Raw genomic sequence first — 26,581 nt, forward strand, 5'->3', positions numbered from 1 at the left:
TATCACAAAGATCAAGCTTTGCTCCTAATTAGGGGTGTCAAAACCTAACTCAAATCGGTAAAACTGATCCGATTGAATCAGAAACAGCCTGGACCAAATCAAATCAAAGTCTTATTGGGCTGATTTTGGTTTGAGATATTATGACCCCAAAACAAGATTGAACCGCACTAGAAACCAAATGAACCCAAAACAAACAATCGATTCAAAATTTAAACCAAAGTTGAAATCAAACCGGAAAAAATGAAATCATCCCAAAACTCATAAAAAACAGTTTTTTTTTTTTTTGGCATAATTCTGTATATACGGTGAATCAAACCCAAATAATGAACTGATACAAGAAACTGAAGTCAAATTGAAACCGAATATTTCTTATTGGTTTGGTTTCCATTTCAACGTTCCCACATCACAAACTCAAACTGGATCGAAACCAAACCGAATCGACCTATTGACACCCCTACTCTTAGTGAACCAGAGCTTATAATATACTTGATCTGTACCATAACCAAAACAAGGGATTACTAAGGCCTGCTTAGATGGAATATTATTCCTTCAGAAAACTTTCAATGGAGATAAATCTGAAAGTTATATTTCTTATTTTTCCTTTGGCTTCGTTTGGTTGCAATGGGAATTTAAAGGGAAGGGAAGTGAAATTTTCATACTTTAAAAAGAAATGTTTATAGTCATTACCCCATATGATTGTATAAACTATTTAATTTTTTTAACCATATTCAGTAATAATGTATTTTAAATGTAATTTTTATTTTACATATTATAGCAAAGGGTTTTGGATGCAAAGTAAAGTGAAATTTTATAAACAAATATAGAATGATTTGAAGTTAATGTTAAAGACACATGAGTAATGATTACATATATTTATTTTTTAAGTACGAAAATTTCACTTCCCTTCCCTTTTATTCCCCTTACAACCAAACATAGCCTTTGGAAATAATGTATCCATGCCACAGTGCCTACAAGGTTAAAGCTAGCAAAAGTGTTGGCAGAAATCCAAACTAGAGAAGGTATTGAGGCTACAACAAAAGGGCTTCTTCATGGGATAAAGATGGTGAAGGTAGAGGGGTGGACAATCAATGAAGTATGGAATGATGATGAACACTGAAGACTGATAACCAAAAAACCTTCAAACTTTTGGCCTTGGTTCACTCTCCCTCTTCAGTTGGAATTGGAGAATTTTTTGTTGATACCTACTTTTTGTACAAAATCTAATAACTTAATTTTTTGGCTCAAGCACATGTTATCCTAAAATGCACAAGTGGCATGCTTCTCCAAAAGATTGCAACACGAGCACTATCAAGTTCCAAATCTTCTTTGTTTTTGAAGAAGATGACTCTTTTTTTTTTTTTTTTTTTTTAATATATAAATTTTGTACTTTTAGTATTTTTGCTGATGAAATCACTATAATCTGAAAACTTCATGTTATCTGTTTGATGCGAATTTTCCTCTTCTATTTTCTTTGAATTTCTTGCCTCAAAGCCATGACTTTTACCATTTGAGCATTTTCATTTACATGTTTATGCACTTTTTTTTTTCTTTGGGGGGGGGTGGTGTTTAAAGATATGCTTATACACCCGTTTGATTGAAATCTTGTACAATGAAATATTAGCTCTATATTTATGGGAAATTCCAGTGAAATTAACAATTATATCGCTTGTTTCAGGGAAATCTGAATGAGATCGCCTGTGCACAAAGAGTCAAGAAATGAGGTAGAGAGAGGTGATTAAAGTGGATTTCTTTGGGAGACTCTCCGATGTGTAAGTTAGAATTCCGGACAAACAATGGTAAGGATTTGGGATTGAAAGAGTAGTAGGTTTAGTGAAGAGTTCACCTATGTACTTGGATACTGTTCAACTATTTATAGGATGAGGGAGGAGAGTCCCCAATCCACGTAAGAGAATGCTAGCGACATGGTTTGTCTTCATTCTAAACTGGCATCATGGAGAGTCCCGTATTTGTTAAGACAGGAGGAATCAAATCCCAATTGTTCTCTTATGCATTTGGGCCAATCACGAGCTGAACCTAATTCCTTGCCACTTGTTGATTGCTCATTAGTGAGCTAGTTTATGCGAATCACCACTTATCTAGCAGGTATTTTTCATGGTTCAATTATTCTTGCTCTACATGTTTCAAGTGGTGTATTTCTAGAGGCATTATATATTGCTCATAATCATCAAATTCCAAAAAATATCCTTGAAAGTGATTCTAATCTAGTAGTTGATCTTGTTTGCAATTTTGAAGTTGAATCTCTAGCATTGAAGCTATAATTTTGGACTGCCGATCCCTATTATCCCTCTTTTCAACAATTGACTATTGTTCATACTTATCACCAAGGAAATTCAGTCATTAACTACTTGGCTTCTTATGCCTCTCATAATCGCTCTTCTTCGTTCTGGGAGTATATCCCCCCTTCTGCTACTAATGCTTTATTTGTTTGTTGTTGTAATACATCTTTTCCACGTTTAGTGGCTTATTAATAAATCCTTTTATTTTCACCCAAAAAAAAAATTGTATTTTAGGAGTTACTAAAATATTCAAGTACTTTGAGAAAATAGTCTGCAGCTAGCTTGTTATTTGGGTTCTTTGCAATATTCTTTCCATTTTGGGTGATTAAGTGTTACGTACCTAGGTTTGGATGGGTTGCATGTGTGCACTAGATTCTCTACACTTCTATCATGTAGTTAACAGGTAGTTATTGTGTAATTAATTACTAAAGTTATCTAGTAGTTGGTAGAATTATATGTAATGGGGTAGTACGTGGGTAGAATATATGGATAACTCCTTTTAAGTTGTAACTAATTTAAAACTTATAAAGTAGTCTTAAGAAGGAATGAAAGGGAGAAGACAATTTCCTATTAAAGTTTCTAAATTTTCTCTATTTGAGAAGAAGGCCTCCTCCATAAAGCTGAGACGCCATGGCTTTGTCGATAAGGCTAACATTCCTATTTTATCTTATTCGTACCAATTATCTCTCACCGTCATCTCTTCCAACCACCAAGATAGGCTAATTCTATGTGCATATCAGAGCCAGGCATCAAGGCTATCCGATTTTCATGTCTTCCAACTCAAACTAAAGAGGCTTTCACCACCTCATTACCTGTCCTCCTACAACTAAACTAGATAACTAGAGTTAATTAATTACATAATAACTACCCTTTAACGACACAATAACTACATGATAAAATGTAGAGAATTTAGTATCCACATGCAACCCATCCAAACCTAAGTACGTAACATTAAGACATCAAGGCTTCCCAATATTTTTTATGTTGAGACCAAAAAATCATGTACACAAAAATAGATCGAAATTGATATAGTTAAAAATAGAAAACTGACCTAATCCAAATTGAATGGACCATTCAATACCCTTAGATGGGGTTAGAAAGATATCTTCTACATTCCCCCACAATTTACAAAGTCCTCCCCTAGACTTTGATCGAATTACATCCCTTCCTAAAATTAAAAAAAAAAATCCACTCCGTTGTTGCCCTTGCCTTTGCTTGCACTCTTATTGGTCCCATACTAAGCAGGACCACACATGCAGCTAGAAGTAATCAAAATCCCTTCATGTGAAGAGGAAAAGACATATAGGTGTGTATGATCCCTCTCATCCCACTTGCTCGTGGATTTCCCACCCTAACACCTACAAAAAAAAAAAAAAATCAAAGTAAAGGAAACCTTGCGTCTCTTATCCTCCACACATCAAAGGATGAACCATTGTATATGATACTTTGTCACACTCGTAACTGGCACTTCATTTGTCCCTCTCATCCCCACTTGCACATAAAGTTCCCTACATATCCGTCATTACAGGGTTTCAACAGTCCACCATTGCGTAGACTTAGGGGGTGTTTGGTTCGGTAAATCCTCGGGATGACATTCTTTAGAATGATAATTCTTAATTTTTGAGTTGTTTGATTCTACTAGCATGACCGTCATAAGAGAGGCACCTACTTCCAATGAATGACCATATTACAAAGGATGTCCCTCAAATTTGAGTTTATGTCAACACTAAAACTCAGATTTGAGCAACCATTTTAACACCTAATATAAAAGGGGAAAGTGGGAAGACGCTCTCTACAGAGGCCACTAAACCTGCAATATTGTGAAGAACCTTCTCTGTTTTGATACTCTCTCACCGAGAGTCCACCGCCTGTGACTGGTAATCTCTGTCGCTCTCTCTCTCTCTCTCACTTTCTTGTTTTTCTGTCTACTACTCTCTATTTCGATTTCATGGAGTTGTAGATTTACGTAAAAAATGGATAGTGATGATGAATACGATGAGTATTATCAGAGGTGCAAGAAAGTAATAATGTTTGTGGCTACTGTAGTTGTTATAGCAGTGGAACAGTATAAGAAATTGTTTCTACTTAAACAACCTTATCATAATGAGCCTTGACGTGGCTCCATTGAGACACAGCGAATTAATGGACATACTAATAAGACATGTCAAAACATGATAAAAATGAGCCAAAAGGGGTTCTTTAACCTATGTCAAGTGATGCATGCCAAGGGTCTTCTGTATGATACAATTAACGTTCAAGTGGAAGAACAAATGGTTATTTTTTATACACAATCACAATGTTAAGAACTGCATCATCTTACATATGTTTGGGCATTCAGGTGAAACTATCAATCGGTATTTCAATGGTGTTTTGGGAGTAGTTCTCAAACTGTAACCTGTATTGTTGAAGCCTCCGAATACCAAAACACACGAGCAAATATTGGATAACCATAGAAAATTTTACCCTTACTTCAAGGATTGCATTGGAGCCATAGATGGATCGCATGTCCCTGTATGGGTACCAATTGCTCAACATCGAATATTTCGTGATAGGAAGGGAAATATATCGCAAAATATCCTAGTAGTTTGTGATTTTGATATGAAGTTCACATATATACTTCTGGTTGGGAAAGATTGGCATCTGATTCACGAATATTAAATGATACCATTCACAGAGAAGGTGAGGCGAAGCTATCAATTCCTAAAGGTAAATTCTATCTTGTAGATGCAGGGTTTGCAAACTAGAAGGGGTTCTTAAGACCCTACCATAATGTTCGATACCACTTGAAAGAGTGGAGAAATTTGAATGTGTCACCTGCTGACAAGAAAGAATTGTTCAACTTGCGTCATTCAAGATTAAGTAACGTAATTGAACCGGCTTTCGAACTGTTGAAGTCAAGATTCAAGATTTTGAAAACCCAACCAGAGTATCCTTTCAAGACTCAGGCTAGGATTGTAAAAGCTTGTGTTATGATACACAATCATATCCTTACCCAAAATAGTGTTCAAGAAGAAGAGGAATGGCTTACACAGGAGAATGCAGTTATAGATGAGAATACTAATGAAGAAGTAGAAGACAATGATGAAGATTCTGACGTTGATGATGAAGTTGATAACTTTGATTAGGACCAATTCCGAGAGGAGATGGTAATCATATGTGGAATGATTGGATGGCAGGAGATGATTCAAATCAAGAAATGCATGATTCTTCATATGAATCACAAGAAGATACAAACTGAATCCATTTTTCTTTTGTCCTAACTACTTGAACTAGACTTGGTTTCATTTTTAGATTTTGTAATTTGAATTACATGAACATGTTTTGTGTTTCTTGGTTTGTAATAATTGTTTTCATATTATTGTTTGACTATTAATATGCGTTCTTTGGAATATTATGCTTTTTTTGGATGGTTACAATTATTTCTTTTTTTTTTTGGGGGGGGTGAATATTTGATATCAGGATTCATTGTAGCAAAGATGGACACAGTTGAGAGTTTTAACTTAAAAATTGCCACATGGCCTTCTGAGATATCTCACTACTTGTTGGAGCGTCTTCTGCACAAACAACAAAGTGGGAAGAATGGAGACAATGGGTTGAAAAAAGAACGATTTCAAGTAATCTCAACTGAATTATATGATAGATTTCATATGACATATGACTGGATACAGTGCCACAGTCACTACAGGGTATGGAAAGCAAGGCTGAAGTCGCTTGGTGACTTGCAAAAAAATAGTGGAATGGGTTGGAATGATCATGATAAGCAGTTTGATGCACCACAACATGTGTGGAATGAATTCAAGGTAAATTAAATGTTTGAGAAGCATTATTTCTAGATTGTTAGAAATTTAAATTAAAAGTAAAGTTAGTAGTTTAGTATTCTAACAATCTAAGAGTTAATTATCAATTTTTTTTTTTTTTTTGGTAGAAAAACGAGCAGAGATTTTGGAAAGAGCATAGAGTGCTTCCCATTCACCTACAAGTTGACGATTGGCTGCATAATGAAATTGCTACCGGGGCTAGATCTTCACACTTATCTGATGCTTTCAATGAGGACTAGCCTTACATTCCAGTGCCAATTGATGATTTCATTAACATGGACAATTATGACAATGTTGATGATAATGTTGGTGAAAGTTCCTGTTCTACTACCGATGTAAGTAGCAATCGTTCCCATGGTAGGCCTAGTTCAGGGGTGACAAGTAAAGAGAAGAAGAAGAAAGGAGGTGCAGAGAAGGTTAGTAGTCCTATAAAGGTGATAGAAAATGCAATTGTGGAGATGGCCAGACAAGACCCCTGGAAGGAATTTGTAAAAAACTTATATACTCAGATTGATGCACTTCCAGAAGTTGAGTTTGATAAAAAATTGCGTGCTAAACAATTCTTCATGCAACATAAGGAATTAGCTCCCATCTTCTTGAATGCCAATGATGCAAATAAGCCTATGGTGTTTGAACACTACATGAAGAATATCGAAGATGGTGGTCAAGACTGAGGAAGCGTCACTTTATTTACTTATGATTAATGTGTTGTTTCAAAACATGAGTAAATGGTTGGACAATTTATGACAAACATTTATAATGCTTAGATTATTCCTTATGTCAATATATTTAGGAATTGGTGTTTATGACTATCTTTATTTTATTGCTATTGACTATCTTTGTTGCGTGATCCTTTTGATGAGAATGTGCAATGAGTATTTTTGAACTCTCTCACTTAAATTGATCAGTTGGTGATCGTTAAGCTTCTATAAGAAGGTACTATGAGTTTTATTGGAAAGTAACAGAGTTGGATGTTTGTCCTTCTAATGCTATATTTTTATTCTCAAAGGACAACATTTATTTCATTACAATTTTTTTGACTGATGAGATTCCAGATTTTGAAGTTGGGGACATCTCAGATGTTTTGTGGGAAGCAATTTCAAGTGGTCAGGTTCTTTCACTATACCAAGGGCTTGGGACCAAGAACCTGCAATCTTTCATATCACAGTTTGCCTTTGTTTCTAGCTTTTGAGTGTTGCAAGTTGCATTAATGAAGCAGTGGTTAATTACACTTATGACTGGATGCCTAGAGATTGGATGGAGGAAAAGCCTAGAGATTGAATCAAAGTTTTATAAACTAAAACTTGTGTGAGAAAGAAAGGGTAGAAATTGAAGACATGTGGAAGCAGTCAAACCAAAATGTTTACTGAGTTCCCTGTTTCCTGTATACCCATGTAGATTAGGATTTAGAAACTTTACTGAAGTGGTTAGCTATGGTTGAATTGAGTCTTAAAATTATGATTGTTTTCTAGCTGTTCCACCAGAACACAGATTATATGGTATCAACAATTTCATTCTTTTGTGGCTTATTTGGGCTCTCTTTTCAGATGAGAACTTAACCAAGGATATGCATCCATGTTTTTTTATTCGCTGGCCTCTTTTTTACTGGGTTGGTTCTGTTGGGTTCAAGGCGTGGACTTACTCAAGTGATGACTTCATGGAGTCAATAATTACAACTACTCTGCTTTTAGATGTCACTTCCTCCTTACTGATTGGTACGGCTGTTGAATTCAAATTTGGTGCACAAATCTATCACATTAGTATGTTGTTTGAACAGGTGTAAAGTTATGATCCAGGTTGCTGACCCAGATTGTGATGGGTCCAAGGAGGCTATACCCAAGTCCTCCAAAACTGTCTCAAGTGTATTATGTTCAATTTGGAACAGGGAAGGGTTGCTAGGTTTCTTCAAAGGATTGCTAGGTTTCTTCAAAGGATTGCATGCTCAAATTCTGAAAATTGTGCTAAGCTCAGTTTTGCTTCTTATGATTAAGGAGAAAATCACGAGGACCGCATGGGTCTTGATGCTTGCACGCAAGAGGTATCTGTTGTTCATGCCTAAATTAAAGAATGCATAATGACAACAAAGATAATGTACGCATGGATCTTTTGTAAATAAATGTGATATGAATTGGTTTCTGTCCAACCTTTAGAATTTTGTCCCAGCAATGGTTACTATATTTGGTGTAAAAGAAATATTTTTATGAAATTTGAAGCATTTTAAAATTTTGTCATTCTTTCCCTCGTTTAGTATTGAGGAGGATAATCTAGCCATTGGGCTGTCATTATTCTGTGCCCTTATTATAAGAAATCAAAAATGCCCTTAACACTGTTCGACGAGTCTCATCAACCACTGGAACATGTGGATTAAGAAATTCTCTCTTCACCATGGGTCAAGGCAAACTTGTCCTTGAGGATATTATTCTTTAAAATATTGAACTTTCAGAAGACTTTTTGATACCTTATTTTCCCACTCTACCAACTGTATGATGGCTGAAATCTGACATACGAACAATGAGATCATAGCACTATTTTTTATATTTAAAATTTACGATCCTTTCAGTTTGCAAAAGTGGCGGATACTTGAGTCATACTGCAAATTATGCTTTAATGCAAAATTGTGGGGTCTTTTTTTTAATGGAAAAACCATATTGTAACCAAGGTGAGTGAAAAGAAAGTTATACCTTCGTTGCCCTTTCAGTAAAACATATATATTTTTTTAATCAATGATAAATCATGTCATTTCACATGTGTACTCGAAAAAATTTGTGAAGCAAGAATAAATTATAATAATGACATAAAGATAAATCACTTTTAAATTATTTAAAAATAAATAAAATATAATAAAAAAGGTTACAGTTTTTCACTTCACCACTTTGGAGTGAAGTGATGACTGATGACAAGAAGAATCCTTACCACCCCTCTCTCTGGTAAGGAGTCATAGTGGTCTGGCAGAACCGGATCCATAGGTCATAAATCATAACGTGCTAACTCGGTAACTCCCAACTTATGTTCAAAATAAAAGATACCAAAGAACACTTAGATTTTAAAGTCATAAGAATGTAGCACTTCAGTTTAACTAAACAGTTTTATAAGAAAAATTACTACACAGATTTAGGTTAACCAAATAGTTTTACAACAAGAATCACTACACAGATTTAGGGTAACCAAATAGTTTTTCAGTAAGAAACATGTACCAACCTCAAGGCAACCAAACGATTTTTCAGCAAGAAACATAATTCAGAAGAATGTCTATCAAAAGATTGACATTCATATCCAATACATACAACATTTGATTTATCAAACCAAACACCCCCTTAAGTCCTCCAATCACATTCTCTTGAGAAATGATAGAATGGAGTGAGACTCCACAGCAAAGAGTAGCAATGGCATCCATAAAAAAAAAAAAAGGAGCAATGGCAAGGGGAGTGACTGTGATGCCCTTTCTTGTATTATTATTATTATTATTATTATTATTATTATTATTATTATTATTATTATTATTATTATTAGGGTAAACATCACTCCCCTCCCTTGAACTAAGGCGAAATATCAACTTGACCCACCACCTTTTCGAAAATATCACTCCCCTCTCCTACAAGCAAAAGATGCTCTCTAACAGCCCCAACTGTTAGATTTGGTCGTTAAGTCAAGCTAAATCTTTTTATAATCCCCAAAATACCCTCCTAATTGTGAAATGCCCAAGATACCCCTGATATTCAGCCCTCTTCCTCTTCCTCTTTCTCTGTCGCTAAAACACGAATAGCTCGAATCGATCTGAGAAGGGATGAAGGTAGCAGTTGCAAATCTGAAACAAGGGCAGAGTCCGATTTCGGTAGCCATTAATGCGATGTTGAAGCGAAAATCCCCAGTATTAGTCACATTCATAGGAGGGAATCATCTTCTTGGTGAGGAAGCAGTAGGAATTGTAGCTAGATATCCTGATAAGGTATATTCAAACCTTAGGGATATGATGAGGAAACCTCTGAAGTACGTGAAGGACTTTCTTGATTCGCAGTACCTACCATTTGATTTGGTAGAAGATTCAAGAGGAGCAGCGGCTATTAGGATAGACAATGGTGTTACTGTTTATTCTGTAGAGGAGTTGGTGGCGATGATTCTTAGTTATGGAAGAAATTTAGTGGAGGTACATTCTAAGGTGCCTACCAAGGATGCGGTTATATCAGTTCCGCCCTACTTTGGGCAGGTAGAGCGGAAGGGGTTGCTTCAAGCTACTGAATTGGCTAAGATTAATGTGCTTTCACATATTAATGAATGCTTTGGTGCTGCTCTTCAATATGGGATTGATAAGAATTTCGTAAATGAGTCTAGGAATGTTATATCCTATCACATGGGTTCGAGTAGCAATTATGCAGCTCTTGTCCATTTCTCGGCATATAACATAAAGGAGTTTGGAAAGCCAGTGTCTTTGAACCAATTCTAGGTAAATCTAAATTCTAACAAGAAGCTTCCTTTTTTTGGGTTTTGATGTAAGAATTTTATTTCTTTCTGCATGAGATTGAACTATGAAGGGATATATGTAGTGTTCTTTCAATTGAGGGTAATAATTATATTGCATTCAACACAAGGGAACCCTAAAAATGTCCTGAAGGAATGCTCTGATCCTAAATGCTGGAAGCTCAATGGAGGTTTTGAGGGAAAACCAGACATTTCCTTGTGTTCCGAGCAGCAATATTCTGAAAAACGGAAGATATGCGGGGAAAAAAAGTACAATGCTAAAGTTATGTGAAATTCCCAAGATACGCCTGATATTCATCTCTCTTCCTCTTCCTCTTTCTCTTTCTTTGTCACTGAAACACGAACAACTAGAATCGATCTGAGAAGGAATGAATGTAGCAGTTGTGAAATTGAAACCAGGGCAGAGTCCGATTTCAAGATTTCAGATGGATCTGGAATCTCGAATGTATCTCAGTTCTCACTTCTCAGATCTGTACTATTTATAAACTCTAGCCCTTAGGAAGAGCGCCGATCTCTATGACTGTACACGGCGTAACGAGAAGGATGAAGCTTCTTCTCCTTCTCCTTCAGTTCAGCCACAAAGGTAGAGGGTTGTTCGTGTTTTAGCGACAGAGAAAGAGGAAGAGGAAGAGGGCTGAATATCAGGGGTATCTTGGGCATTTCACAATTAGAATGCATTTTTGGGATTATAAAAAAATTTAACCTGACTTAACAACCAAATCTAATGGTTGGGGCTATTAGATAGCATCTTTTTTATGTAGGGGAGGGGAGTGATATTTTCGGAAAGGTGGTGGGTCAAGTTGATATTTCGCCTTAGTTCAGAGGAGAGGAGTGATGTGTACCCTTATTATTACATGTCAAAACAATTCAGTTACCTATCACAAACCTAAGGAGTAGAAATGGCAATGGAAGCCCATTCACATGGTTTATTCGTGGTATGTGACGTATGTCCCATACTCCCATGGTTTTCAAACAGTGACAAGCCCTGGGTGGAGCCCTTTGCTCCCCTTAAAACCGGCTTGTCCAGGGAAGGCGTTCAGGGACTTATATGATCGTGGTGTTGGCTAAGTCTCCCTGATGTGGGACTAAGTACGTTAGTACCCCCCAGACACGCATCGGAACTTACATCCACACACCGCCTGGCTCTGATACCAGGTTTTCACAGATGATTTTCACTACTGAATGGACTTCCTCTTTTCATTAAGCCAAGGGCCCTTTTTATAAGGTCAGGATTACATATTACACACTACACGCACACAAATAGTATTACAACTTTGGATCCCAAACATGTGGGCCATGCATCACGTGTCATTGGAGGACAACAGACACGAAATACTAGAAGATAACGTTACACACTTTTTACTTATTTAACACAGTAGGGACCATTTATTCGGTGTCCGAACTGTCAGTGCTGCTGGTAGGATAAAAGGTAGCATGATCAATGAGCCAGTCGTTGTGTGCATCGAGGAGACGCTCGATTTAAGGATCAGTGAGCTGTCCAATTTGGTGAAGATCCCAAGCTTTATCAAAACGGACAAGAAGTGGGGCCAGAACTTGTTATGGTAGAGTGTCATTGGCCCGACACATTGTGGCAAGAAATAGTCTCCATTCTTCTTGATGGCCAAAGCGGGTGTGGTAGAGATTATATGATTTGAGTCCATAGATATGGAAATCAGACACATATTGAATGTGATGGCAGGGTTGTTGGTGTTGGTCAAAGGTCTGATGGATGATAGGGGGTCGGTGAAAGAGGATTATGATTTGGGGGATATCCTAATATGGGTCATCAGATGAGGGGAAATACCCAAATAGCAGATCAAGCCAATGATCTGGTGGAGCAAATAGTTGAAGAAACTGTAGGACAAGATTGTTAGGTCGGTGGTACATAGGAGCATTCCATCGGACAAGGAACCAATGAAGGGTGAGAAGGGGAAAGCTAAAAGCGATGGTGTGAGTGGAACAGAGGTGCCAGAAAATGCACTTGTAAATGAGGGGGAAGTCTGAAATTTCAGCAGGAGAGGTGAAGGTAAACATGGTTACGAAAGGATAGTCAGGATGAAAGCAAAGTCCTGAGATGGGGAGTCCATATCTTCGAAGAGATACTTCGAGGAGTTGGAGAGCTGTAGACTTGCTATAAGAGAGGACTGTTCGTAATGTGAGATCTTAGAGGATTTCTGGTGGAAGGGTTGGAGGAAGGGAACAACAAAGGTTATGGCCAGGTGGTAGTGGCGGAGATTGGGAAGTAGAGGCACCAGGGGTTATAGGAAAAAGTAAAGGGATAATGGCAAAGGTTGAAGGAGGTCGGGAGAGGAAGTATGCCAATACATTTTCTTTTCCTTTAATGTGTTTAACATTAAAAGACCATTGGGAAAACCACTGAGCCCATCGGAGAAGTTGTGCCTGAGGGAGATTCTTCTGTCAAAATTCAAGCATACATGGGAAGCTAGACATATCGAGTTCAACAAGGAACTGATGACCAATTAGATGGAATCGGAATTTTTCTATATGCCACGCTTGACTGCTAGAATCTCTTTGAAAGTAGAATAATAATGAGTTTCAGAAGGTTTGAAAGATCCACTTTTGTATCCACAAACAGTTCTTGTAGTGGTGGAAGGTTGTTCTTCCAGAAGGACTGCACCCCAGTGAGTGTCACTAGCATCTGTTTGTAAGATTCTTTTTCCAGTAGAGGGAATCTAGAGTATGGGGAGGTTCTTAGAGAGTTTCTTTAAAACCTGTATAGCTGATGTGTGAACAGCAGACCATGGGGGAACTTTCTTTCACAAAAGCTGATGCAACAGAGAAGTATGAATAATCTGTTGAGGAAGAAACTCTGTCATATAGTTGACAATACCAAGAAATTGTTGAACTTGATTTTTGGTAAGCAGACCATCTGAAAATAACTGTAATGATGTTGCAATATGAGGCTGCAGTTGATATTGGCCATTAGAGATGGTAACACCGAGAAAATCAATAGAAGGGATGCCAATTTGTATCTTCTTGGGAGAGAGCATTAGACCATAGTTCTGAACAATATGATGAAATTGTTGGAGAAGCAAAAGATGATCAGACTCATTTTTGGAGAAGAGGAGAATATCATCAATATATATATATATGAGTGCATGGTCTTGGATGGGAGCAAAGATCTTCATCATAGCTCTCTGGAAGATAGAAGGTGCCGTTTTGAGACCAAAAGGCATGACTGTCCATTGCATATGATAGCCTGGAATGCAAAAAGCTGTCTTTGGTCTGTCTTTCGGGACAATTCCAAGTTGCCAAAATCCTGCTTTGAGGTCAAACTTGGAGAACACAGTAGCATGGGCTAACTGAAGAAGTAAGGCCGATCGTGTTGGGAGAGAAAATTTTTCATCAGCCAAAAGGAAATTTAAAGGCCGATAATTAATCACCATTCTCAATTTTCCACAAATTTGTTCTGTTCGTTTGTTGACATAAAATGCCTAGCATGCCCATGGAGAGAAGGTTGGTTCCAAAAGTCCTTGGGACTAAAGTTGCTGAATCTCTTGAATAGCCAATGAAAGATGCTTTGGGTTGAGACCTGGATGGCTGGCTTTTGTCGGATTGATATCTTCATTTTTCTTAAAAGGAAGTGTAATGAAGAAATCAGGGTTCTGCCATAAAGGTTAGAACACTTAATAAGAAAATCCAAATGAGATTCTGCACAAGAGGTGTTGAAGATATGTGCTTTAATTTCTTCAAACAAAGAGGGACATGCAAAAAAGAGGTTAGAAATAGGAGACCAAGGAAGAAGCTGTTGCTTATAGACAAGACCTTGGGGAGTCCATCGGAGAGGAAGGTGGCTAAGGACATCAAAGCCGATGATGAAGTCTTTTCCAGGAAAATGGGTTCCTAGGACTGTATGGGTAATAGACAAGGTAGGAAGAAGTTGGATTTTTATGGGTTGGCGAGACACGAAGGTGATATGGAAGATTTCACCATTTGCTGCAAGAAATGGTAAGGGTGGATTCTGAGGCTTCCAAAAAGGTATAGGGAGAACCTTTGGATTCAAGATTGTTGTAGCAGCTCCTGTGTCTAAGAAAGCAATAAGGTTTATGGGTTTAGCATATGGTTCAGGAAGTATTTGGATGGAGACATGAGGGAGGGAAACTGGCTGGCTTTGAAGGAGAGGGGATTGGGCATTGGTTTGGGTAGGAGAAAGGAAAGGTATCACCTGGTAGAGGGGATCAGATTCCTCGGACTCGGAGAGAGAAGACTCTAGGTCTGAGTCTGTATCATGGAAGTCAATTGCAAATAAAGAAAGATCTATAGGGGCTTCATCAAGGGAATATAAGGATTCGAGGTCAGCATCCTGGAGATCTTCATGGTGAAGAGAGGATAGTATGTGTATGATCTTATCTTTCTTCCAAGACAGGGGACAATTCTTGGCAAAATGTCCATTTTTTCCACAGACATAACAAGCAGTGAACTTGTTTTTTCCTCTATGTTGTTTTTTCTTAAGAAATCTCCATTTTTTCTTTGGAGAATGAAAGGAAAACTTCTTTTTGAGTCGGGGCTTCCATTTCTGAGAGAAAGGGGGAAACCTTTGGTGATGAGAAGTTTTTTTGGTAGCACAGTCACAAGATTTGTCACCTCTGCATTTGATTTTGAGATAAGAAGTATCACAAGCAGAGGAGACTTTATCAGAATGATCTTGCAAATCTTTCCAGACTTTCTTGATGTTGCAAAGCTTATCAAGGGCAGTGAGAGCATAGTTGTATAAAGAACCAATAGTACATGAGGCTAACAAAATATTCTGGTTCTTCAAAAACTGTTGTGTATCTACACCAAGAGGCTCTGGAAAAGAGTTTAAAAATACTTGCTTTAAGTTTTCATCATCAATACCACCAATTTTATGAAATCGGTTGGTCATTCTGGAGAAATGTCTATCGAGATCTGGCCGAAGAAGAGAACAACACTTCATCTGGAGAAATTCATCTCGGGCCTTTGAGAGGTCATTTGAAACAGGGCCAAGAAACTCTTGATAGAGAGTGGTAACAAACTAGCTTTCAGTCAGCTGTACAATTTGTAGTTGTCTGTAAGGACCAAGAGCTAAATATCATTCCCTGAGTTTGCCTTGGATTCTTACAACAAATTTGGACAAGACAGTGACTGTTGAAGCTCTTTCATGAAGTAGTTTTGCATTTATCCATGCATGAAAATCAGCAATTTGAGACGCCCATTTAGAAACAGGAATATCATCCAGGGTAAAAAATTGCTTAGGGTCCTGGTTTTGATATGGAGTAAAAGGAGTAGGTGGGACAGGGGGCCGTCTAGGTGTTTCTTCAGGATTCTGTATTTCATGGTCATCATCCATTTCAGAAACATGAGGTGCAGCAGGTATTGGTCCTTCATTCATGAAAGAAGGAAGAGGGTCGGGGATAGTAAGGTTTGTAAGGAACGCAGAGAGAGTGTTTTCTGGAGGGGATATGATGGTATGGATGGATTTAGGAGGTGTTGTGGACACAAGGATAGGAGATGGAGGAACTGGTGTAGTTATCCTAAGGGGGTCAGGAGGTGGAGGTGCAGGGTAGGAGACTGGCATAGGATAAGGGGTAAATGGAGGTGGTACTGGTAGGGCATCTGCAAATTCATCCTCATAGTCACTAAGATCCATAAGTGCTGTAGTGGATGTCCAGGCTGATGGTATTCTACTGCGAGCACGTCCTCTGACTGCTCGTGTTCTTTTGGGAAGAGCACGTTGTTGTCGTTGAAGTTCTTTCAATTCTTTAGTAGGAAAAGTTCGTGAAGAAGAAATAACAGGTGGTGCAGGAGAGGTATCTAGAGCAAAAGGAACTTGTGGAACAAAGCTGGGAACTGTTATCGGAAGTGGTTGCTGGTTCCGAGAAGAGGCAAAAGAAGGAGCACGGGGTTGTTGTTGTTGCATTTGATGAAGTTGAGCTTCAAGGTACCGGAGGTGCTTTTCTTTCTGGCCAATAAGGGCAAAAGTTGTAATAGTATCAGCAACACTAGAAGTAATTCCAGCAAGTTCAATATGGACCTGATCAATTTCTCTTCGGAGAGATTGAAGAAGATGATCATGATGGGACAGAGTACCATGAGTTTATTGAGTCTGAACCAAAATACGCTCAAGGTACTGATTCTGGACAGTAGCATTTTTTGCCTGCCAATTCAAAGCTGCTTCAGCAGGAGAAATGTGTTTAGAACGTCCTGTGGCTTGAACTGGTGGTTTAACCTTCTAGACTTGTCAAATACCATGAACATCTGGACCACTATCATGGAGGCTGGGAAATGGTTTAAGAGGAGAAGAAGAGGAAGATCCTAGAGTATACATACAACAGGGAGGAACAACTGGAGGATGTAAATTAGGTTTTGGAGGAGGTTAACATGGAGAGAAGGAAGATGTAGGAGAAGTCTTGGGGGTACCATACTTGACAAAGAAAGGGTATTTTGATTCAGTGCTCAGGGGTCCATCAAAAGGATCACCCACCTCATATCGTTCTTGTAATTGGTGCTGAGGAGACTTTCGTCTAGAAGAACAACGAGAGGGAGGGAAGTCATCGTCATAATCTTGAAGACAATCATCACAGTCACAGAGGTCAAAGTATTTATGACCAGAACTACTTCATGAAGGAGCTTCAACAGTCACTGACTTGTCCAAATTTGTTACAAGACTCCAAGGCAAACTCAGGGAATGGTATTTAGCTCTTGGTCCTTACAGACAACTACAAATTGTACAGCTGACTGAAAGCCAGTTTGTTACCACTCTCTATCAAGAGTTTCTTGGCCCTGTTTCAAATGACCTCTCAAAGGCCCGAGATGAATTTCTTCAGATGAAGTGTTGTTCTCTTCTTCGGCCAGATCTTGACAGACATTTCTCCAGAATGACCGACTGATTTCATAAAATTGGTGGTATTGATGATGAAAACTTAAAGCAAGTATTTTTAAACTATTTTCCAGAGCCTCTTGGAGCAGATACACAGCAGTTTTTGAAGAACCAGAATATTCCGTTAGCCTCATATACTATTGGTTCTTTTTATAGCTATGCTCTCACTGCCCTTGACAAGCTTTGCAACATCAAGAAAGTCTGAAAAGATTTGCAAGATCATTCTGATAAAGTCTCCTCTGCTTGTGATACTTCTTATCTCAAAATCAGACACACATAAGACATGTGCTTCATGACATCATCATAATTGCTTCTCTGTGTCAAAATCAAATTTAAATTGTTTACTAGAAATCAAATCAAGCCAATTACATCAAAATTCAAAATCGTGAAACGATTTAATATTATTGTCTGATTTTAGTTTCAAAATGAAGACCATTTAATTAAACAATTTAGACGAATCAAATTGATTAAAATTTATTTTATATATATATATATATATAAAATAAGAAAAATTATCTTGTACCACCCCTGTTTTTAAAACTTATATAAGATATAACCCTAAAGTGGCAAAAATATCTAATGCATTCCCATATTTTGAAGAAATAATGTCTCTTACATCCATTCCGTCAGCTCCCAAGCGTCAAGTGATGATGTGGCACCGTTGAAATTTTTTTAAAGGATAAGTTTACCCCTTGGTATTTTCCTCTATGAGGTAAAAACACTCACCCCACACGATAGATGAAGCCTCCTTTTCCATCTTCATCTCTAATTGATTTCAAGTGAAACCCCCTTCTCCTCCGACGCGATTTAGGGATTTCAGCACATCATAGAAACCTTCTCCTCCGATCGATTTAGGCATAAAAGGTGAAACCCCCTTCTCCTCCAACGCGATTTAGTGATTTTAGCCGTGGCGTGAGTTTCTTCTTTGATCGATTTAGGGATTTAAGGCTGAAATCCTTGAAGGCGACCATACGTCCAGCAGGCGATGATTTGGAAGTTGGATTTGTTCTTCATAGCCTGCGAACAACAATAGCAGTGGCGATGTGAATAGAAGAAAGGCGGATTTGTTCTTCATAGCCTACGAACAGGAATAGCAGCAGCAGTAGCAGCAACCTCAACCTCCGATCCTTTGTGTTAGTGCATAGCCTACTGTCTTTTGAGTCTATGAACAATAGCAACGGTTTTGTCGATCCTCTATGCTAGTGCACACTCTCTTTTTGGTTAGTGGAATGCACTACTTTCAACCGCATTGGCACTCTGCTGTAATAAATTTCAGCCCAGTGATGCCCACTCTCATTGATATCAATAAGTTCAAAGTAGAAGTGCATGCAAATTTGGGATAATATCTGCTGCTAAGTTCGGTTATGCTAATCTCAGGTCCATTTTCTGGAATGGTTGCAGACTTTATCTAATTAATCTCCCTCTTTTCCTCCTTTCAAACAGGTAATTGATCTATTTCTTGTTCATGAAAGCAGTTCAAGTGAACAAGAGCTTAATTCATCTTCTTGTTGTTCTATCAAATTTTTACTGAATTCATTTTCTCGATAGATCTTAAATAAGAGTTTCATTTTTTATTCTGAAATTAGTTATTCTGTTGAACTAAAAAATTAGGGATTTAATATTTTTTTCTTTTGGAATCCAAGAAGGATGGGCATTGGTTTATCCAGCAATTGGTTGCAATTGGTATCAGTCTATGTTGTTTGTGTTTGGAAGATAAAAGTTGTTTGTTAGTCCCCAGTAACATCGACTTCCTGTAGTCTCCTGCTGAAATGGTCGAGCTTCAATGCCTCCTACTAGGATCGAGTTTCAATGCATCATTCTAGGGTTCGTTAATCGTTTGAACAGAGAGAAACCGATTTGAAGATAAGAAATAGAACTGCCCTTTTCTAACCTTATATTTACATTGAAGGTCAAAAGAGTAATTTTGATTTTTAAAGTAACAGTGTTAGACTTTAGGGATAAAGTTAATAATTTTGACAGTTTAGGATTGTATCTTATATAAGTTTTAAAAATAAGGATGATACAAGATAATTTTCCTAATAATAATAATAATAATAATAATAATAATAATAATAATAATAATAATTCAATTCAATTCAATTCAATTCAATGTTAAGTCAACCAGAGAATTGGTTAGAGCTCTAAAGTTTTGACCCACTCTGTAAAGGCAAAAGAGATGATAAAAGGTGTCAGATTTCCTGCCGTGGGTAGAAAAGTGTGCTTGAGCACTGGTTTCTGATCAAACTTGCATTTACTCAAATTGAAAAGTCCTGTATATGAGTCATCCCTCCATGATTGACGCACTTCACTGATTTGGGTTTTGTTTCCATCTTCAATTATTGTTTTATTTGTTCCTCCAATTTTGTCAAGCAAAAGGACTGCATTTTTTTCCACACAGCCATTCTATAAATCTGAATGGATTGCCTTCTTTCTTTCAAACTCACTCTCCATGCTTCCCTCCCACCCCTGAAGGAGGGAGAAAAAATGGGTCTTAATGTTGTTGCTGTGTTCTTCTGTCTCTGCCTCTCAGTTTCTCTTCAACCCACCTTCACCTATGCCCAAATATTATTTCAGGTATATATTACTAGTAAAAGAATCTTATGTTGTTGGTGCAGGAAAAATTAGCACACAACACCAATGAAAGGATGCGCACCAGCATCTTCAGCACCCTAGGCAGTCGTCTTTTCTCGTCCTCGTCTTTGGATCTTTGAGACCTCTGTCTGAATGCGAGGCCTAAGCCGTTCGCATGTGTCTGTCTCTCTTCTCTTCATGTGAGAAGATATTCCTATCCCTTCTTTAGGGAGGAGAGAGAGAGAACCACTTTAAGAGATTGAATCCTTCATACTTCGAGATTTGAATCCTTTGCATGGTGAAAATACACGTGAGGATCCAACACCAGTCCCACTTCATGCCATTTAAATGGTGAAAGAATGTGAAAGCAAAAGGGACTGATGTTGGATTCTCACATATACAATCCGTACATGCAGAAGATCCATTATCAATTACTTCTCATATTAGTTTTTCCAGGAAGTGGTTCTCTGTCAGTGAGCACTGTTTACGGCAACCCTCCCTGTGCCTATCTTTCTCTTCCCTGAAATATGGGGGCAGAGATGTTTTTTTCACATGGGAGCACAGGCGGGACACGTCAATCCTCTCCATACGGAGTAATTGTCATGGACTCATGGTATTTAGATTCGTTTATTTAAAATATTGGTGTTTTATTTGCAGGGGTTTAATTGGTCATCATGGACGACGGCAGGAGGATGGTACAACTCACTGAAGAAGAACATTCCTGATATGGTAAACGCTGGGATCACACATGTTTGGCTTCCTCCACCCTCTCAATCAGCTGCAGACCAAGGTATTCGTTTTGCAGAATCTTCTTCTTCTTGTCAAGATTATTATAGGGAATCATATCTGTTCACACCTTAGTTGATTGTCATGGTTCCCTTTCCTCAATCTAATGAATTTGCTTCAGAAAATTTATAGTATCCCTTTCTGTGGTTTTATCAACATGGGTCTTCTTTTGAGATGTCTGTCATGTCTGTCATGTCTGTCATGACTCAGTAGTAATAAGATTAACATTGCCTATAATGTGCTTTATGGATCTGAGATGGTTAATTAATTGGACAAGTATGAAATGATGAGGAAAATACTAATTAATTGAACTTCATTGTGGTTAGCAAGTGAATTTAGCCCAGTGTTGAGAAGATCACAATTGTTATGATTTTGCACATTATACTTGTTTGTGTTATTTCCTTAGACAACAAGTGTGGGCTGCTTTCTTCAAAAAGATAAAAATAAGTTTGGATTGTCTGAAATTAGGGTTGCACACTCTCTGCACTTTCCTATCTCATTCTATTGTAATATAACCAGAGTTAGTAGGCTCCATCCATTTACTTAGACTCTCCCTACTCTCTCGGAATCTTGACTCACATCACTGACTATGTCCTTCTAACACCCTTGAGATCCCACCCCCACCCCAAAAGGAGATACAACTCAGAACTAAAGCTTGTGCAGGTCCCAGATGGTGGCACAAAAGTAAGGTTTGATTTTTTTTTTTTTTAATAGAATGAAGGAAGCATTAGAAAAGAGTGAAATTTTAAGTTTTTTGAGCTATTTGGATTTTAGTCATGTATTGAATCAATAGAACAGTTCTTATAGCCCTCCTTCCCAAGTGCCTTAACTTTTCTACTCCCAAAATCTGGTGTGTTTTTCTTCAGGGTATATACCAGGAAGATTGTATGATCTGAATGCATCAAAATATGGAAATCAGGATGAATTGAAGACACTGATAAAGGCTTTTCATGACAACGGAATCCAGTGCATTGCAGACATAGTCATAAACCATAGATATGCAGAGACGAAAGATGGGAGAGGGATTTTGTGCATCTTCGAGGGAGGAACCCCAGATGATCGCCTTGACTGGGGGCCATCCTGCATCTGTAGTGATGACAAAAAATATTCTGATGGCACAGGGCATCCTGACACTGGGAAATCCTTTGGAATAGCTCCAGAAATTGACCACCTCAACTCAAGAGTCCAAAGAGAGCTATCAGATTGGATGAATTGGCTGAAGACTGAAATTGGTTTTGTTGGATGGAGATTGGATTTTGCAATTGGATACTCTCCAGCTATAGCCAAGTTCTATATGCAACAAACAAATCCAAGTTTTGCAGTTGGAGAGGTTTGGTACAATCTTACTTACGGTCAGGATGGATATCCATTGTATGACCAGGATTCACACCGTCATACAATAATGGACTGGGTACAAGGTGCAGGAGGGGCTGTCACTGCCTTTGATTTCACAACCAAATTTATCCTGAATTATGCGGTGCAGGGACAGCTGTGGCGGATGAAAGATTCAAAGGGAGGGCCACCAGGACTGATTGGGCTCTCGCCAGGAAATTCTGTAACTTTCATTGACAATCATGACACAGGGTCACAGAGGATGTCGCCTTTTCCATATAACATGACTTTGCAGGGATATGTTTACATTCTCACTCACCCAGGGATACCTTCCATAGTAAGTTTTTTAATTTGTTTTGGATTTTCTTTTATGTTCTTGCTCCTTGGCTTTCACTACAGGGATGTGTTACACACTATTAACTTTGAAGTCTTAATTTTGCTTAAACAAGTTTCATTCCTAGCATGCAACCTGTCCTAGACAAACATTTGGATGAGGAAGTGGAGCTAACTTTTCAAGTCCTTTCTGATCCTAATATTTCCAAACCTTCTTTGATTTCAAACTTTAAAGGAAATCTTGATTGGTGTTTAAGCCTCCCTTCCCTTGTCAAGTTGTTTGGGATGGCCATGGTACAGGTTTAAGACTTTCATGAATTCACTGTCAATATGCTACTTTTGTTAATTTGTCTAGTTTCTTCTTTGTGTAGTTCTATGATCACTTATTCGAATATGGAATCATGGGTGAGATTAACAAATTGACTGCAATAAGGTCAAGGAATGGAATCAAACCAAGTAGCACCGTGCGTATTATTACTGCTGAATCTGATCTGTATGTAGCTGCAATTGACGAAAAAGTTATTGCCAAGATTGGTTCAAGATATAATGTCGGGAATGTTATTCCCCCAACGTTCCAGGTTGTTGCCAATGGCGACGGCTACTGTGTATGGGAGAAAAAATAGTGATGAGTTCCTCGTTTGTCATTGAGATAATAATGATAGGTGTAGGAAAAAGATATTAGGAAAAGGTGTACCTACCAAAGGTTAAGAACAAGATTCATTTTACATTATGTTATGGTCAAAATACTGAAATATGGTTGCTTAAAATCTGTGATGCTGAGTGCAAATACAGATTATACATGTATTATTAATGAAATAAATGAGTGTGAATTAGTCATATTGATTTGAATAAAAGAAAATTCTGAGCCTGAGTCGTCTACATCACTTGGTAAGCAACTTACTAATTGTAATGATCTCTCTCTCTCTCTATAAATATATATATATATATATATATATTGTGGGGTGGGGTGTGGGGAATGTAGTGCCATCCCCATTTAGTGTATGCATAAGACTACAGGATAATGAAAATACATAAATGACAGGAGCTCTGGCGATCGAGTCCTTGAGCACTAGTGTGAACTTGGATGAAACACATTGACATTGGAAGCTCCTTGTGGTGTCTTTGTCATAAAGCCACCTTCAAAGAGGAAGTACATAGTTACAAAAAGTTGCTTATGTTGCCTTGCATCATTTCTATGTGCAAATTTGGTACTTCTTCTTCCATGTAAGGAAAATTCTCAGGTAAATCAGTATAAGAAGTGGGATTTTACTTAATCAATTTTCCTTCTACATTGAATTTTACCCATAAACCAATAAATCCTTTGGAATTCTTTTGATAAAACCAAAGTGTAGAATTTTTTGCTGTTTCATAAGTGACTTGTTATGTAGGGCACAGCTGTTTTTAGTAATGCAAGTCATGAACTTTTGAAGAACGATTTCAATCTGCCACCATTGTACAATCGGGGATCAGATGTTCTGTGTTAAACAAGTCTAACTTCTTACATTTCTGGCATAAACATTCTCAATCTCAGTGATTGGTTTTGGTATTCCTTCTGGAGAAGCTAAGAGTTAAACAAGTCTAACTTCTTACATTTCTGGCATAAACCTTCTCAATCTCAGTGATTGGGTTTTGGTATTCCTTCTTGAGAATCTAAGAGTCTTCGTTTTGAAACAAGAAGGAGCTTATGAAAGTCTGATCAACCAAGTTTTTTTCGGTGTACCATAATTAGTTTACAAGTTTTTTCTTTCTCTTTTTATTTTTATTTTTTATTTTTTATTTTTTTTTTCAAGAAGTGGAAAAACATACAAAATGCTGCAGCTTGGAAGTCCAACTCAAAATACAAAATATTAGGCTATGTCTGGATGTCAAGAAAAGAAAAAACATAATAAGACAAGAATCATGATGGCACATTGATTAATTTGTCTCTTAGCAAACTCAATTTATTTTTTTTTTCATATTTTGGCATCCAAACATAACTAAAAGCATTAGATGGAGAGAACTCCTCAAGTATACAAAGTCACCAAGGACCTGAACAAACCAATGTGGGACTATAATTTTGTAACTCTCAACAACACCTCTTGTGCATGGAAAGATTGCACGACAAAGGAACCAATGAACTCTATTTGACAAACCTGGTGGGACTTTCATATGAACTTCCTTATTTAAGTCACCATCAAGGAAAGCATTGTGAGCATCCATTTGCTTTAATACCCAATCTCAAACAATTGTGATGGCTAAGAGACAACACATCAATTGTTAAATTCATGGATGGATTTGCAGTAAAAGTTGGATTTTGATGCAAACATGTAGCCTAATGCAGTCAATTTTGTGGCTGTAATTCCTTCCTTTTGATAATATTGGTAGAATTGAGGGTGTTGAGTCCCTTCATGCTTGTGCTATCAAAGATGGGTTAGAATATCAATCTCTTGTAGTTACAACCTTTCTGTAATATATGCAAAGCTTGGAGATCTAGATTCTGCTTCAGTTAGAGCCCATTTGGTATCGTTTCTGTTGCAGAAACGCCGTTTCGTGGTAAAAATGAAAATTTCAGTTTCTGTGTCAAAATGTAGTTTTTAAACGAAAAAATTATGTTTCAAAATTTCAGATTTTTATAGGGAACTTTTTTTTTTTTTTGGTAAAATGGAACGAAACTGGGAAGACGGAACTCCATTTTGGAGTTCTGTCAACTCTCGGTTTTTCAGTTTTTTTTTTCACCTTTTGTTCCAAAAAAACAGAAACGGACCATAAGTGCACCAAACAGAAGATTCCGTTTTTTCGTTCCAATAGAACGAAAAAACTCCAGAAACGTTTTTTTAGAACGATACCAAACGGAGCCTTACTGTCATTGGATTCCCGAAAGAAACATCCTTTTTTGTAATTCCATGGATCCAGGATATGTGCAAAATCGGTTTTGGAACTTGGGTTTGCTAACATTCTACAATATGCAGCTTATGGGCTCCATACCAGTTTCCACTTCGATGGTTAGTGCTCATTCTGCCTGCGCAAAATCAGAAGACATTTGGCTTGGTAAATCTGCCCATGGTTTTGTCATTCAAAATATACTTTAGTTGAAAATCAATGTATCAAATTCTGGTATTCAAAACTATTAAAGGACGGACTCTAGAGAGATGCATAACTAATCTGATTAAAGGAAATTGCTACTCTAGTAAATCACAACGAACCAATTATGAAGATGAAGGCTGAGGTATACCAATGGGTACTTTCTTTAAGATCATAGACGCCCCCTATTGGTGCAGTCAGGTGCATGGAAATTGGCCTTCAAGATACAACAGTCTTGTGGCTTCCGACCGTAGTGGTGCATTCCCTTACTGCAAACCCCTTTGAGTCTTTCAAGGTTGTGTGCAAACTCATAAGAACAAAAATGGAAACTATGTATGAAATCTCAAGACCGAACTCAAAACTGTAACAGAGGAATCAAGACGAGAGAGAGAGAGAGAGAGAGAGAGAATGTCACTTGAGAGTTGTTTTTAATGTCACTTGAGAGTTGTTTTTAATGGCCTAGGACGACCTCTATTTATAGTGGTGAAAAATCTCTTCAAAGGACACTCTCCAATTTCTAAGAGAGGTGACTTTTTGAAAATATCATGACATGCGTAAAGGGAGATACATTTCTTTGAATAACCCTTACCCTTGGAATCCCATTGTACTTATTAACATCTTGTTATTCTCTTCCATTTCTAATGTGGGACTGAAGTCTCCACACTACACTGAAGTGCCTTTTATCAAAAGTAATACAAAATAAAAAAGTTTTGTGGAGGAAAAACTAAATTTCGAAACTAAATAAATAAGATATTTTGAAACTTTATTTTTAACACATTTTCCAACAAATGCACTCTTGTGTTTCTACTCTGATTGTATCACCTTTCTTCTGCTATTAACCCATAAGATGGAGACAAGAAATGTGATTAGTTAGAATATTTTGATATCTAGGTGTGTTCAGTTTGAAAACATTAGAAATCCAGTTGAGCTTCTACAGAAGATGCAGCAAAGCACATGGAGCTAGATTTTTAAAGGGGAGTTTAAAAGGAGAGAGTTTTAGAGTGATCGATATATGTAACCCTAATCTGTGCATATATAACAACTTTCTA

At 37.6% G+C, this 26,581-nt stretch overlaps 3 protein-coding genes across 3 annotated transcripts; 2 read left to right on the forward strand and 1 right to left on the reverse strand.

Moving 5' to 3' along the window:
- Positions 1 to 4,270: 4,270 nt before the first annotated feature.
- Positions 4,271 to 5,422, forward strand: LOC122086912. The gene is made up of 3 exons (XM_042655824.1): positions 4,271 to 4,362; positions 4,930 to 5,003; positions 5,088 to 5,422. The coding sequence occupies exons 1-3, from the start codon at positions 4,271 to 4,273 to the stop codon at positions 5,420 to 5,422; spliced, it is 501 nt and encodes a 166-aa protein (XP_042511758.1).
- A 10,240-nt stretch (positions 5,423 to 15,662) lies between these two features.
- On the reverse strand, positions 15,663 to 17,125 carry LOC122086913 (vegetative cell wall protein gp1-like). Its single transcript, XM_042655825.1, has 2 exons — positions 17,055 to 17,125; positions 15,663 to 16,572 (listed from the first exon to the last, which is right to left on the reverse strand). The coding sequence occupies exons 1-2, from the start codon at positions 17,123 to 17,125 to the stop codon at positions 15,663 to 15,665; spliced, it is 981 nt and encodes a 326-aa protein (XP_042511759.1).
- A 2,532-nt stretch (positions 17,126 to 19,657) lies between these two features.
- LOC122086252 (alpha-amylase-like) lies at positions 19,658 to 23,287 on the forward strand. Its single transcript, XM_042654993.1, has 4 exons — positions 19,658 to 20,024; positions 20,679 to 20,811; positions 21,674 to 22,476; positions 22,844 to 23,287. Exons 1-4 carry the CDS (start codon positions 19,866 to 19,868, stop codon positions 23,093 to 23,095), a joined length of 1,347 nt encoding a protein of 448 aa, XP_042510927.1. The 5' UTR covers positions 19,658 to 19,865; the 3' UTR covers positions 23,096 to 23,287.
- The last annotated feature ends 3,294 nt before the right edge of the window (positions 23,288 to 26,581 follow it).

This window comes from Macadamia integrifolia, chromosome 8 (genome assembly GCF_013358625.1).
Source record: "Macadamia integrifolia cultivar HAES 741 chromosome 8, SCU_Mint_v3, whole genome shotgun sequence".
Taxonomy (NCBI): Eukaryota; Viridiplantae; Streptophyta; class Magnoliopsida; order Proteales; family Proteaceae; genus Macadamia; species Macadamia integrifolia.